Source organism: Lepidochelys kempii, chromosome 4 (assembly GCF_965140285.1).
Source record: "Lepidochelys kempii isolate rLepKem1 chromosome 4, rLepKem1.hap1, whole genome shotgun sequence".
NCBI lineage: Eukaryota > Metazoa > Chordata > Testudines > Cheloniidae > Lepidochelys > Lepidochelys kempii.
In genome coordinates this window covers 98,235,688-98,250,856 of record NC_136383.1, presented here as the reverse complement: position 1 = coordinate 98,250,856, position 15,169 = coordinate 98,235,688, and the positions used below count along the sequence as shown (strand labels likewise).

General features: G+C 40.8%; 1 protein-coding gene across 7 annotated transcripts in view; it reads left to right on the top strand.

Moving 5' to 3' along the window:
* The window catches only part of TBC1D1 (TBC1 domain family member 1), a 212,046-nt gene that overhangs the window by 145,177 nt on the left and 51,700 nt on the right, over positions 1-15,169 (top strand). For all 7 annotated transcript variants that reach the window (XM_078852572.1, XM_073342291.2, XM_073342290.2 and 4 more), the window contains one exon: positions 10,361-10,546. In XM_078852572.1, coding sequence (XP_078708698.1) covers positions 10,361-10,546 — 186 coding nt within the window. The remainder of the gene's footprint in view (positions 1-10,360; positions 10,547-15,169) is intronic.

Here is a 15,169-nt window from a genome sequence, read left to right as displayed (position 1 = left end):
TGCCGGATGCCTTAAACTTGATGGGTCCTACTAATTAACATACTTTGGAATGTATCTTGTTTTTTGGAGCCCATGTAATGTATTGTCTTTTCAAAGGAGACAGATCTTTTTGAAATAGCTTTAGTCTCAAAACTCAGGGTATGTCTACACTTACATTTTATAGCGCTCCAACTTGCTGGCTCAGGGGTGTGAAAAATCAACCCCCTGAGTGCAGCAAGCCTGAGCACTTTAAAGCGTGAATGTGGACAGGCTCCGAGCGCTGGGAGCTGCTCTCCCAGCGCTTGGAGCTAATCCCCTTGTGGAGGTGGATTACCAGGAGGTCTCCCAGCGCTCGCGCGTGACCACACTCGCACTTCAAAGCGCTGTCGCGGGAGTGTTCCCGCGGCAGTGCTTTGAAGTTTCCAGTGTAGCCATATCCTCAGAACAGTTAAGCTGAGAGCTGACATTGGAACAAAAGAGTTTAGAGTTTGAAATATTTGAGAGACAAGTTCGGTGAGGTAATATCTTTTATTGGGCCAACTTCTGTTGCTGAGAGAGACAAGCTTTTGAGCTTATAGAGAGCTCTTCTTCAGTTTTCTTCCCTTCAGACACATACTTGTTGATAGCTTTCATGTGCCCACATTGACCCGCTGGGCAGGATTATGGGTGTAGACTTTTTTCAATGAAAAATTAATCTGTTTTGGGCAACTTAGAAATTCTCATGAAAATGTCCACCTTTGTTGAAAAACTGAAAATTTTCATGGAAATTTTCTATGGAAATAAGAGAAATTCCATGGAAAATGTAGACAAAAGTATTAACCTAAACCGCCCTTGTTGCAATTTAAGCACATTGCTTCTTGGCCTATCCTCAGAGGTTAAGGAGAATAATTTTTCTTCCTCCTTGTAACAACTTTTTATGTACTTGAAAACTGTTATCATGTCCCCTCCCAGTCTTCTGTTCTCTGGACTAAACAAACCTAATTTTTTCAATCTTCCCTCATAGGTCATGTTTGCTAGCTCTTTAATCATTTTTGTTTCTCTTCTCTGGACTTTCTCCAATTTGTCCACATCTTTCCTGAAATATGGTGTCCAGAACTGGAGACAATACTCCAGCTGAGGCCTAATCAGTGTGGAGTAGAATGGAAAAATTACTTCTCGTGTCTTGCTTAAAAAACTCTCTTGCTAATACATCCCAGAATGATGTTTGCCTTTTTTGAAGCAGTGTTTGATACATTGCTGATTCATATTTAGCTTGTGATCCATTATGATCCCTAGATCCCTTTCTGCAGTACTCCTTCCTATGCAGGGATTTCCCATTTTTCATATGTGCAACTGATTGTTTTGTCCTAAGTGGAGTACTTTGCATTTAGACTGTTTGAATTTCATCCTATTTTCTTCAGACCATTTCTTGAGTTTGTCCAGATCATTTTGAATTTTAATCCTATCCTCCAAAACACTTGCAATCCCTCCCAGCCTGGTATCGTCCACAAACTTTATAAGTGTACTCTCTATGCCATTATCTAATCATTGATGAAGATACTGAACAAAACCAGACCCAGAACTGATTCCTGCAGGACCCACTCAGTATGCCCTTCCAGCTTGACTGTGAACCACTGATAACTACTCTCTGAGAACCAGTTATGAATCCACCTTATAGTTGTTCCATCTACATTGTACTTCCTTAGTTTGTTTATGAGAAGGTCATGCAAGACAGTATCAAAAGGCTTACTACCGTCAAGATATATCACATCTGCTGCTTCCCCTCTATCTACAAGGCTTGTTACCCTGTCAAAGAAAGCTGTTAGATTGGTTTGACATGATTTGTTCCTGAGAAATCCATGCTGACTGTTACTTATCATCTTATTGTCTTCTAGGTGTTTGCAAATGGATTGGTTAATTATTTGCTTCATTATATTTCCGGGTACTGAAGTTAAGCTGACTGCTCTGTAATTCCCCTGGTTGTCCTTATTTCCCTTTTAATAGGTGGGCACTATGTTTGCCCTTTTCAGGTCCTCTGGAATCTCTCCCATCTTCCATGACCTTTTAGAGATAATCACTAATGGCTCAGATACCTCCTCAGTCAACTCCTTGAGTATTCTAGGATGTATTTCATCAGGTCCTGCTGATTTGAAGGTGTCTAACTTGCCTAAGTAATTTTTAACTTGTTCTTTCCTCTTGCTTCTACTGTATTTGTTGAATGTTTTCTTGTTACCCTTTATGTCTCTAGCTAGTTTAATCTCATTTTGGCCTTTCTAATTTTGTCGCTACATACTTGTGTTATTTGTTATATTGATCCTTTGTAATTTGACTTATTTTCCACTTTTTGTAGGACTCATTTTTGAGTTTCAGCTCACTGAAGACTTCCTGATTAAGCCAGAGTGTTCTTTTGCCATACTTCATATCTTTCTTATGCAGTGGGATAGTTTGCTTTTGTGCCCTTAAAAAAACTGCCATCTCTCTTGAACTGTTTTCCCCTTAGGCTTGCTTCCCATAGGATCTTACCTACCCTGAGTCTGCTGAAGTCTGCCTTCTTGAAATCCATTATCTTTATTGTGCTGTTTTCCCTCCTACCATTCCTTAATATCATGAACTCTACCATTTCATGATCACTTTAACCCAAGCTGCCTTCCACTTTCAAATTCTCAACCAGTTCCTCCCAATTTGTCAAAATCAAATCTAGAAAAGCCTCTCCCGTAGTAGCTTTCTCCACCTTCTGAACTAAAAAAATGTCTCCACCCAGGAAAGCATTTTATGAATTTAAATTAGAGTTTTATATCTAATTTTCCTAGAGAGGGCTATTTTTCATTCACAGTGCATTAAAGTTATATGGGTTAGATGCAAAGCAGGGTCAACAAAATCCTATAAGGTTGGCAAGTGAACAGGGAAGCGGATTCCTTCAATTCCTACTAATAGTATGCTTAGATATTCAGGTTGTGCCTCAGTGCACTTGCTATCCTTTTATAGGTCTTGAAAGCTGCACATTGTTTAACTTTTTGCACTTGACAGTTGAATTCACTGGAATGTGCACTTCTAATTACTTTCAAATGAATTATTCTGCCTTTTATCTCTCCGTTCTTTGCCTTCCTTCAAAACATTTGCAAGAAAGATTGAAACGTTCAATTTTTTAAAATGGTCCTTTGACTCCTGTTCTGATTCTGGAAGCCATACTGCATGGCCATCATTGACACAGTCGTATGTTCATGAACACTGATAAGGGCTGAATTGTCAAGTGTCTGTTTTCTTTTTGATACAGCTTCCAAGGGTTACATGCACATTCTGCCCAGTAAACTAAATGAGTGACGCCACTGTGCAAACTCTAAACAAGTCATTTGGGCAGTTAGACATGTTCATTTTGGCTTCTCAGTTTCCTGCCACATTGCAGCATGATCATGGGAGAGAAGGTAAATTAGTGTATTAAACTCTGTCTGAGAAGACTAAGATGTTTGTTTAATGTCTGATAACAATAATAAGAAAAAAAACACAAGAGGAGCTGACAATCGTAAGGGGGAAACTGATACATTCTTAGTGGGATTAGAGGCATGGTTGGTCACCATGATAATTTATCTTATAATTTCCATAATCTCCATATTTTGCGTCCCTCTTTTATAGCCTTAAATGCCATGGTTTAAGTTTTTCTGTCTGAAGATAACCAGGATCAGTTCTGGCAAAAATGGGCATGACATTTTCTCCGTTCCTGCAGTTTAAAATTATTGGCTGAACTGAAAGCAAAAACTGTCCTGTTGACTAGTTAATATCCCACACTGATGCATGTTGATATGATGAAGTTTTTTATTGGAGAATTCACAAGAGCTAAAATTGTTTAACTAACACGTGCAGTGAACTAGAAGATGATCTGTTGTAGGTTTTCCCGTGCTACTGAAGAAGATCAACATGCTCCTGTTTTCACTGAGAGGGGAGGATGTACAGATTAAAAACAGGAAGATTGGAATTCTGATCACATTCTCTGGGTGTATTTACTTCTAACATTATGGAAGAGTTAGAAAGGCTCACGTACGTGTGTTCAATCAGTTTTGCCTGGTGTTTGACAATCTGTGTTCTGGAACCAAGCAACCTCAAACTGCGTTTGCAAATAATATGATGCTTCCTTATCAGAATGTAAGCAGGGGAATAGTCCTGCTCTTATGGGGAACTTTCCTGGCTTCTGCACTACCCCAACGAAAGGATCTGAGTCCTCGCTCCCACTTCCTTTACCCTGCCCTTGAGGACTCCCCTTCCACTCTCCTGTCTGGCAGAGTCCTCGTAAACCCAACAAGGCTGGGCCCAGGATTCCTGGGGGGCTCGACCCCCAACCCTGCTGTGGTCACCTAGGACAGGGCCTAGGGTATCCCCACTCCAGGGTACTCTCTCTGCACTGGGCACTTCTCTGACCCACTGGCCATTACATACAAGTTAAAGCAAATGCAAGTTATTTAATCAACAATTAATTTTAAAAAGAATAAGGAAAAATGGGAAAGGTTAAAGGAAACACATCCACCTGGGAACATCACAAACAGTGTCTCTGGAATGCCAGGGCAGTTCACAGTCTGTTCCTTGTAAGTCCCAGGCCTTCTTCTCAGGCCCTGGCTGTGCTGCAGGGATGCTGTGGGTTGGACACTTGCTCTTGTGGTGGCCACATGCTCTCAGGCTCTAAGTGGTAGGACCCTTCTTCCCAGTGTCGCCCCCGCCCTGTCGGGGTTACGATCCAAGCCTGGCCTGCAGAGCCTCTTGGCTGAGGCGTCTCCCTGTGCTGGGGCCCGCTGCCCAGGGTCCCCCTCGCTCCCCTCAGCTGCTCACCGCACCCAGCTCTGGACTTCTCCAGCCCCAGCTGCACCACTCTGTCTCAGCGCTGCTGCTGCTGCTGCTCTGCCTCCAGCTCCCTGGGTTGCTTTTCTGGCTCCTCTGGCTCTGGTTGCTGCAGCTCTGCTCCCAGGACAGGATCTGCTCTCTCTGGGCTGCTTTTCTGGTCCCTCTGGATCTGGCATAGCTCTGCTCCCCAGCTTAGCTTGAGCCCCACTCTGTCTGACCCAGGCAATTCCAGCTCCGGGAGCTCCCTGGCCTCCTGACTCCCTGATTAGCCTGCCCGCCCTGTCATTCAGGCTGACCTGGAGCATTGGCCTCTCCCCATTGTTCCTGGGGGCTGTCAATCTCAGGGTCCTGATTCCCTATCGACCCTTCCCCCTTTTTAGTACTGGGAGCTAGCCAACCAAAACACCCCCACTGAATGTTAGTAAGGGGGCAACAGTCCCCTTACAAGAAGACAGATTTCTTCCTGAATAAAATGTTTGATAGAATATCTAACTCTAGAAAAAACGTGTAAACTATTAAGGATATCTATCCTCCCCAAAAGACATGTTTATCTTAATACAAAAACATAAAGAGGAAAATTATCACAGCAGATACACATCGTGTAAAGATTTTGCTAGTTGCACCACTGTTGCTTATTTCATTAAAATTTTGTGACAGTTTGATATGAACTCAAACAATCCGTTATATTTGTGTGTGTGTTTGCATATGTGTAACGCAACCTGAAAGATCTGAAATGCGTTATTAAAAATGTTTTGTGTTTAAGGAGCCCTAAATCAGTTACAGAATTTGGGCCTATTTCTATAAATTGATTTTCCTGCTCCAGCTCAGAACTCCCCGTATAAAGCAGAGTTATGGTGGCAGGGAAAAACTTGAACTTGAGTCTTGGCACGGAGATGACTTTTTACCCCACCTTTTAAAGTTTTTGCAAGAGATGACACTCTAAATCTTTTTTTTCTGTAGCAGACATTTGTATTTTCAAATGTATATTTGTCAACATTTTCTAGTTCCTTTTGGGACTATAAGTAATTGCTACTAAAGTGTCACAGATTTGCCTTTTGCCAAATTTACTTTACCATGAAATTCACTGTTTTCTCTTAGAATAGGGAATATTGCACGTACTTTGGTAATTTACATTAAGTGCTAAGAGCAAGAATAAGGATTTAAATTGTGCCCACTGAAGGTGTCTCTAGTTCCAATCCTCTACTTTCTGTTGTTACTACATACATCTCTGTTTAGATCTTGAACTTCAGGTAATACTGCATAAGCACTGTGTGGTGGAATAGGTGGTGTTTGCACAAGCCCTTTTGTCTCTGACTCTTTGGGAGGAGAGACTGACAGTGATACAGTTTATAAAAGCAGAAGTCAGAAGTTGAACAAGTCAGTTATGAGTGAATTTCCAAGTTCAGAGGGAGTGCCTGTGGGCAAGTGAGAGAAGACTGGCTACTTAGAGACTGAGAGGTCAAGGTAGTGGCTTTCCAAACGGAATTTAAAATGCTGAAAACCTTTCTATTTAATTAACTTCTAGAAGGAGAGAATTGCTGTGGCCAGGTCTACACTGCAATTAGACACGCATGTCTGGCCTGTGCCAGATGACTTGGGCTCGGCCCGAACTCTGGGACACTCCCACCTCACAGGGCCCTAGAGTCCAGGCTCTAACCTGAGCGCAAATGTCTGCAGCGCAATTAAACAGTTCCTTAGCCCGAGCCCCCTGAGCCCAAGTCAGCTGGCACAGGCCAGCTGTGGGTTTTTAATTGCAGTGTAGACATAACCTTTGTGTTTTTAATTTCAAATGTATGTTGCCGTAGCCAATTTTATTAAAAAAAAAAAAAAGTGGCCCTCTGAACTACCATTGAGAATATCTGCTTTCAGGAATGTCCCCTGCCTAGGAGCTAGTTTGAAATAATATGCACAGAGGTACTTGGCCTTGACTGGGTAGAGTAGGGTTTGGGTCTACTTTACTACTTTTAGAGCAGAGCATTTCCTTACATATGTAGCCACAGAGTCACCTGGCTCTTCCCTTGGGATAGGGTGTGCAGCCATTCTGTTTGGCTGAAGGGAAAAGTCCCATGGAGACGGCCTTATAGTTGGAACTTGGGATAAAGAGATATATATTTTCAGCCACAACTATGCATGGGAAACATGACACATTGGGGGGGAAATGAGTTATTTTTCCTCTAGATACTGCATACATCTAAGGCTAATGAGTCCATCAGTGTAGCAATATAAGATGGCTACACATCAGTGGATGGGTGAAATTAAATCTCTATATAGAGAGGATTGACAGATGAAATTAATTACTGATGTTGTTGTAGCAGGAGTTACAAAACAAAACCAAAAAAGCTAAGTACTTATTTTGATAAGGAACAATATTGTTCAATGTTTCGCTAAAAATAAAGAATAATTCCTCTTATATTCTCATGATGCTTTTTTTTTTTTTATTCTGTGACCGATTTAAGAGTTCTACTATAATGAATTTTTTAAGTGGGCTATTTGCATGCTTGACTTACTGCAAAAGGTATTTAAGTAAACAATCATAAGTGAAAAATTTGGTGAAAGGGAAAGGTAACGTGACAGAAAAGCTAGAAGCTAGAACAAACACTTCTTGAATGTTGTTCTGTTTGCATTAGTTGTAGGGGTTCATGACTACATTACTGAATATTTACATTGGAAACTGGTATTCATCCCACTGTATTATGAACTGTATTGGTGCTGTGTTTATGCAGTTTAAGGTTTAAGGTGCTGTGCTTATGCAGTTTAAGGTTTGTGTGTTTTCTGTGTCAAACCTAGTTTAGCTATTTTTTTATATACTAATTTTGATTATTTTAAAATCTCCGAGACACACCAGCTTTCAATAGCTAGCGTATGCTTCTGTAATTTATTGAAGTGTCCTGTTATAAAGCTTTACTTAGCAGGCCACTGGATAAGTATGTGGTTTTAATGTCTTTATAGTTTTGAGAAATAATGGGCCAGTCTCTGGCCTCTGCTACAGATCCTTTGAGTCACTCCAGTGGTGCAAAAGAGCTGCAAGCTGCCCTAAACTGGCAGCTGGTGAAATTTTGCCTGGCAAAGCCATTTCTCTGCCAGCTCCGCTCCCTCTGGCATAGGGAGTGTGTTGGGTAAGGGAGGTGCTACAGCACTCCTTGGCTGGCATAAGTGCTGCTGTAGGGTGGATACAAGCCAGTATAACTTAGAGAACAGCCCTGAGGTACCCAGATAAAGGTGCTGTAAAGGGGTATAACTTTGGGCCTCCTTTTTCACCACCAGATAGTACTAACTTGAGCAGCATGCTACTAGAGTTGAGGATAAAGCTAATGATTATGCTCAGATTCCTCTCCTTGACCTGGTTTATGTCTTCACTCCACCAACAGATCCCTCATGAAAACATAATTCTTCTATGAGGATATGTTATTGTCAGGTTCCTAAGGGACAATTCTGCACATCACCAAAAATCTCTACCTTTTCACCCTTAGTTCCCTTCTTGGAGGTCTCAGCCAAGTGGTCAAGGACTGACTGCATGTGTCTGAAGAACAGTTTCAACCCTCAAAGTTGAATTCCTCTAGGTCAGAGTTGAGAGACATGGGCAGGGAGGTACACCGGGCCCTCGCTAGAATGCGGGGCTCGGGATCCGTACGTGGGGACTGCGTTACCATGGATCCGAATTTAAATATTTAAATTTGGGATCCATCGCCACGACCATGCTATATGCGGATCCGCGCTCTAGTGCTGCGCGCTCTAGTGAGTGTCTATTGTATTAGAGAATCTGGCCCATCTACTGCTTGTGCTATGTCTGTTCTTTGGTAAATTACCGGTAATTTATTTCAGTCTGGAGTATTAGCTGGGAGGAAGAGAAGGAAATACGAAAATGTACAATGCACAGTCAGTCTGTGAAACTCCTTGTCAGAGGATCTTGTGAAGGCCAAGACTAGAACAGGGTTCAAAAAAGAACTAGATAAGTTCATGGAGGATAGGTCCATCAATGGCGTCCCTAGTCTCTGCTTGCCAGAAGCTGGGAATGGATGATAGGGGATGGATCACTTGATGATAACCTGTTCTGTTCATTCCCTTTGGGGCACCTGGCTGTGGCCACTGTCAGAAGACAGGATACTGGGCTAGATGGACCTTTTGGTCTGATTCAGTATGGCTGTTCTTACGTTTTTATGTTACCAAGCCTATTTTAAAAGGAGAGGGAGGGAGAAGTGTGTTTTGTATCCGTGGTGTCTATGGAATTGATACTGGGCTGTTTATAATTTTTCCTGAATGGAGTCCCATATTTTATTTGCACAAATGTAAAATATGTCAAGTAATAATAAACAAACAGCTAGCATCCTGAACTGTCTGGCCTATTAATTAGTGCATCTGATCTCCTGAAAATTTGTGGTTTATTGATTAGAATTTCTAATAGATAAGTAAGATGAGCTGTGTATGGCTGGAACCCTGCACTTACACAGAGTCAATGGGGCTACATGTGGTCTGCTCGCATAGAGCCCATTGAAGAAACAGGATTATATGGTATAAGTACAGTACTCAAACTGTGAGATAAAATAGTTCTTAACCACTGCAGAATGGTATTCAGCGCTATTTCCAACAGACAGGAAATACTGGGAACAGAAAGATATTATCAGTAATAAAATGCTGGAACTGAAATTTCATAAGGCAGAAATCAGGCCCATATTTCTCCAGTTTTGCTTCCCCTGAAGTCAGTGTCTGAAAACTCCCATTGATACAAATGGCCAATATCAGCACCTGGATTAAACATGTTTAGATTGGATGGTGTTCAAACTGGATGAGAGAGAGACACATGAAGAAAGAATAAAGATGGGTTAAGAGTGTGGAGACTTTAAATTTACATTTGATAACAACCGTGCCTAAACACATGGATTTCCCGCCCCTCTGCCTCCCTCCTCCCTCCCCCAAGAGACAGTAACTTCCAGGAGTGGAGAAAAGTCAAAGCTTTAATGACAGATCTCAGTGAAACCTAAGACTGTAATTTTTGTCATCAAGAAAGTGAAAATGTACCTGCCAGGATTTCTTTTTAATTGATCTGAAGTTAAGGAAAGAGAGCCTGAATCTGACTGAGTAGATAGAAGATACAGATATGGGCACAATGCAAGTTTTGCATGTCCAATTAAGCATGAAATTCCAGTTTTAGGTTTCCAATACAAATGCATTGTTTAAATAATTTAGCCCTATCCTGGGAACAAAAGATAGATTTACAAAAGGGCTATGCTAGGCATTCTCTTGACACAAGTGTCCAATGTTCTGTACACCTGCGAGTGCAAATATGCCTCTGTGTGCGCTTCAGATATTCGAATACCTACACCAGTACTTCAATAGTTAAGCACCTATACACACAAATATTAACACTTGCATGTGCAAAATCTATTGGTTCCACTTGCACTTCAATAGGTGTTTAGACTATTGAGACTGCTTATGCGTAGGTTACAGTGTACACAGTTTAGATGCATACATAGTACATTTTTTACATGTGCACAAGTGGCTACTGGGCCTTTGAAAATGTGCCCTTTTGTTTAACTGTGAAATCTAAATGGGTAATGCTCATTTCTGTCTCTTAAAGATTACTCTGAATTGGGAGATCTTCCACCCAGGTCCCCGTTAGAACCAGTTTGTGAAGATGGCCCCTTTGGGCCAGTGAAAGAAGACAGGAAACGGACAACTCGGGAGCTTCGAGAACTGTGGCAGAAAGCCATTCTTCAACAGATACTGCTCCTCAGAATGGAAAAGGAAAATCAAAAGTTGCAAGGTTAGTAAAAATTTTGAATAGATCCTATTTTGTATTTTGTAAAATTTTGTATTTTGTAAAAAATGTTAATGGTTACTTAAATAGATGAGGTTCTGGCCTTCCTATTAATTTCTTTCCCTATTCTCCATGTCCTCCATTTTACAGAAAGCCCAAGATTAAATTTTATTTGTTGGGTTGGTCACTCCTCTCTGATTTGAGGTGAGATGAGAGGGAGTCCAAAGACCGTTTGGGATTTAGAGGAGGAGAGCCTCTTAGCCCTGTCAAAGACACTAATGGTGAGCGTGGCCACGATAATCCTCTGAAGACTTCTGAGGGAGGGAGCACCTGGTACCAAGATAATGTGTGAGGAAGGACAGGTTACTCCTGCCCCTCCCCCACACACCCCTGGATAAATCTCTGAGTAAGATGTGTGGAGAGGAAGGGTTGTCTGTCAAGGCGGACAACTGTATAGAAAGAGGCCTAGGGTTGTAGGAACTGCAGTAGTACTGAATGGAATCCTCTTTCAAAGCTGAGCAAAAGCTCTTAGGGGACAGTGAAACCTGGGTGCAGGTTTCTGTGGTACCTTGAAATCTGAATGGATGATTGCCCTTTATGATGTGCACTGTGTTGTATTTCCTTAAGCATCTACTTGTGTTTCTGTACTTGCGTTACCTTTTTTAGAAAGAATCTACTTCATTCCATTATTAGCCCTTCTTGTTTTAAGGATCAGGTTGTTGGTATTAAAATCAGGTTGACTTAATTTGGTGTCTCACTACAAAGTCAGAATATTGAGATCTAGGGTAAAATTTTCAAAAGTGCCTGTGTCCCATTTTCAGTCTTGACTTGGGGGTAGATTTTCAAAAGTACACTTAGCACCTAACTCCCATTGACTTTCAGTGAGAGGTAGGCACCTAAGTGCCATTTGTGCCCTTGAAAAATCAGCCCAAGTGACTTCTAACAATGGGACTTAGGTACCTGAGTCACTTTTAACAATGTTATCCGTTGTCCTGGGTAGCTGTGATGGAGTGGTCATTGGCTGATGGGTTGGAGTTTAATGGGGGGTGGGGTTAAGGAGCTACAAAGCTTGTCCCAGCTTTGAAAGTGTCAAGTCTAGCCTGGAAGCTTAGCTTAGGCAAACTCCTGCTCCAATTTCTGAAGTCAGCCTAGGACTGAAGTTAGCTTGGAAGCCTGGCTCAGGCAAAGGCCTGCCGAACCCGAAAGATTTGTTCCGTTCTTGAAAGACCTAGCGCAGCCTGGGAGTCTAGTCTTGAAAGATTAGCCCAGCCAGGGAAGGTTGGTTTAGGTAGTTCTTCACTAGTTCTGAAAGATTTTGTGTAGTATGGAAGCTCAACTCAGGCAGAGATTTATAAAACTTCCAATTAGAACTTTAGCTGGTAGCTGTATTATGCAGTTGCTGTGGGAATTTCTGAACATGTGGGAACCTAAGGTTTTTTCAGTTCTATGGGACTTAACATTAAAAAGTATATTTTTTCTCTTTTTTTAAATACTCCGATGGTTTATTTCTTGCCTCTTTCACCTTCAAAGTGAAACCCACATGAAATCCACGGATAACGTGTTAAATCACCGTGTGACACTTATATCTATGAAAATAAGAAAATAAGCTTAGTCAGATGTTGATCAGCACTCTGTCTAGAGAAAATAGACACTAATTACTAAACAACCACAAATACACTAAAGATCGGTATGTCTGAAACTTGTCAATAAATGAAAGAAACAAGTCTTTAAAAGAAACAGGAGCACGTGTATCTTGGAATTGCTTTTTTTTCTTCCTTACAGGCAGATAAATTTCAAGAAGTGCTCTGAGTTGCTGTTATACAAAGGAACCAGCCCGTGACACACATGTTTTGAAAAGCATGTGAGAACATGTTTTAGCAGGCTTGCTTTTTTATCAGCCACATATTCAGGGGTTTTCATCTTTGGGAACTAACAGTAAATATTTTAATATGCAATAATGTTTCAATAAGCACAGAATACGTTCATTTTGACTACTACTAAATTAAGCAGTAAAAGTGCTAATATTAAATGTGCAGTATAATATTCACTACTTACCATCTTTATCTCTTGATACATTATTTCACATTTAAATATTTACTGTTGCTGTCCAGGCGTTCTCACTTACTAAGGGTGTATCCTACCCTCAATCTTTGCATACCACTACCATTGACTTCCATGGGCATTCTGTACGTTGAACAGCCAGGTAAAATTATGCTTCCAAATGTTCAAGTACCAGATAATACTGTTAATTGCAAAAGACAAACAAAAAGTGACTAACAGTTTGCCCATCAGCTCTAATGCAAGCTGCTAGTGCGATGCTTATTTTAAAATTATCTTCATGTAGGAAAACCAGGGGCCTTATGTTTTGGTTTTTTTATATGATATTCTTTTTGACTTGAAGAAAATGTGAACAAGTTGGGTCGTCTGTTGAGTGGAGTTGCATTTATTTAGAGATATAGAGTCACTTTCTAAGCTGACACATAATTGGTGCTGTAATTCTTTTAATTCAATGTTCAAGCATAGAGCAATTTGTAGTAAAAAAGATGTTGGAACATCAGGGTATACTTTATGACATGTCCTACCAAGAATGTGTAGATAAATCACACTTCAATAGAAGTGTAACTATAATGCATCTGAACTTGTTTAACCCGAAAGTGCCTAATTCTCGTCCTACAGAAAGGTCAACATGTATAGTACCCAATTCTAATTTTGCTATAGTAGTTTGGCTCACCTCTAATTACATATTGCATATTTGTTGAACATACCAGTACGGAGAGTCTAAATACTGATCTGAAAGGAGTAGTCCTGGCTAACATAGCAACAGACCATTTTTTTCCCTTCAGTCTGGATAGGTAGGTGCGCTGACCTAGAGGAGAATAAATCACATTATTTGTATGTTATTCTCTGCACAAACCTCCGTTGTCACTAGCACTACTTGTGTTCACTGCAAAAGTCTCATCATTTGAAGGAGGGACATCTCCAGACTGCAGAAATTGAAGAGTGAGGTCACATGAGGTTAGATTCTTTGAAGCCTTACTTTCAGCAGTACTGAAGGTAAACGATGGCAATGTGAAGAGGAGGAAAGAGAAGACGAGCAGTTAAGGAGTAAGACTTTTTTTTTTTTAATTTGCAGCCAAGCATTACAAAAACAAAGGTGCACTGCTTTCTTTTAATCTTTAGGGTTTCTTTCTGTATCCTAATTTCACTCACTCCTCTCGTGGCTTCTCACCAAAAGTCCCCATGTAGATGTGTCCTTTGTTTTGTGGTTGTAATTCCATTCCTGAGCCAACTTTTTATGACCCTGGGCAGGCCCTCTCAGAGGTCCAGAGAGGTCCAGGCCACTTCCAGCTTTTGAAGCCCCCAGCCATAATAAAAAATAAAAAATGACAACACATGAAAACAAAATAAGGCACCAAAAAAGAGTGAGACATAGTTTGAATAATTTTTTATTTAACAAATGCTTTTCTGGTTCAATAGGGATGCTCATAAAAATAAGTTGTGAAACTTATCAAATGCCAAAACATTAATAAGTGTCTAAATTTGAGTCTCCCTTTGAGCTTGAGGCCCAGGCCAAATGGCCCTCCTGGTTCCCCCGCTCTGATTGGCCCTGACCCTAGGCATGAAATACTGGATACCAGTAACAGTTGACTTTAAAGGCAGAGGCGGTACCAAAAGCAGAATTCCAGCACTAAGCCAGCCAGAAAAGGCAGATTAATAAACATGACCCTTGTCATTGTGTTTAAAATGCCTTGTAGAGTGTAAAGTGAAAGTCTGTTTCACTTTATTTAAAAAGTAATAAATGATTATTCCTTTACTCAGAATCAAATCTCTGGTACATTAAAAGAAAATTCTGGATAAAATTTATGTTTGGGTTTTTTAACCATACCTTTGGCACAGCAGGATGGATATGTGGAAGAGACATGCCAAACCCACAAAAAAAACCTCAGAAATTTGGCTTGTTTTTGGCTTAGTTGGCTTGTGAGTTGCTTGTTGGCAAGTTTTTGGCTTCTAGCTTGTTGCTTGTTGTAGCTTGTTGCTTCTGTTTTTTGATTGGCTCCCAGCAAGCAGAGGAAAGCAGGGGCAAGGGGGGAAGAGAGACAGGGTGCACAGTGGGCCTATCACAATCCCAGACTGCGCGCTGTGGGGATCTACTCACATAGAGTGTTGGGGTTCTTAGGGGTTGGCTTGTTTTGGCCTTGTTTTGAAATGGGTTTAGCTTGATTTTTGATTTATTGTGAAAGTTGGGGTGCTTATTTACCATGTGAAAGTTGGCAACTGTGATTTGGAAACAGACAAACATGAAAAAAGTGACCTCTTACAAACATTTTAAATAATAATTTCTAGTTAGAATTTCTTTTCCCTCTAGTATTAGAGGGATACAACCACAAATACAAATCAGTGAAACCAGTAAGAATGCATCATCATGTCAAATCCTAAAACAAATCAATCTTAAGGACTTTTGAGTATGGTAACATAGAGGTTCCTTATCAGTAAGTTTAGGGTAACAGACTGAGATTAGAAGCATATAGTAAACTATACCACTAATCCTCATGTTAGTTCTCATCATAATTGCAGTCAGTTACCTTGAAGATTAATGTTAAGCAATTTCATATTTGACATCATCAAAGG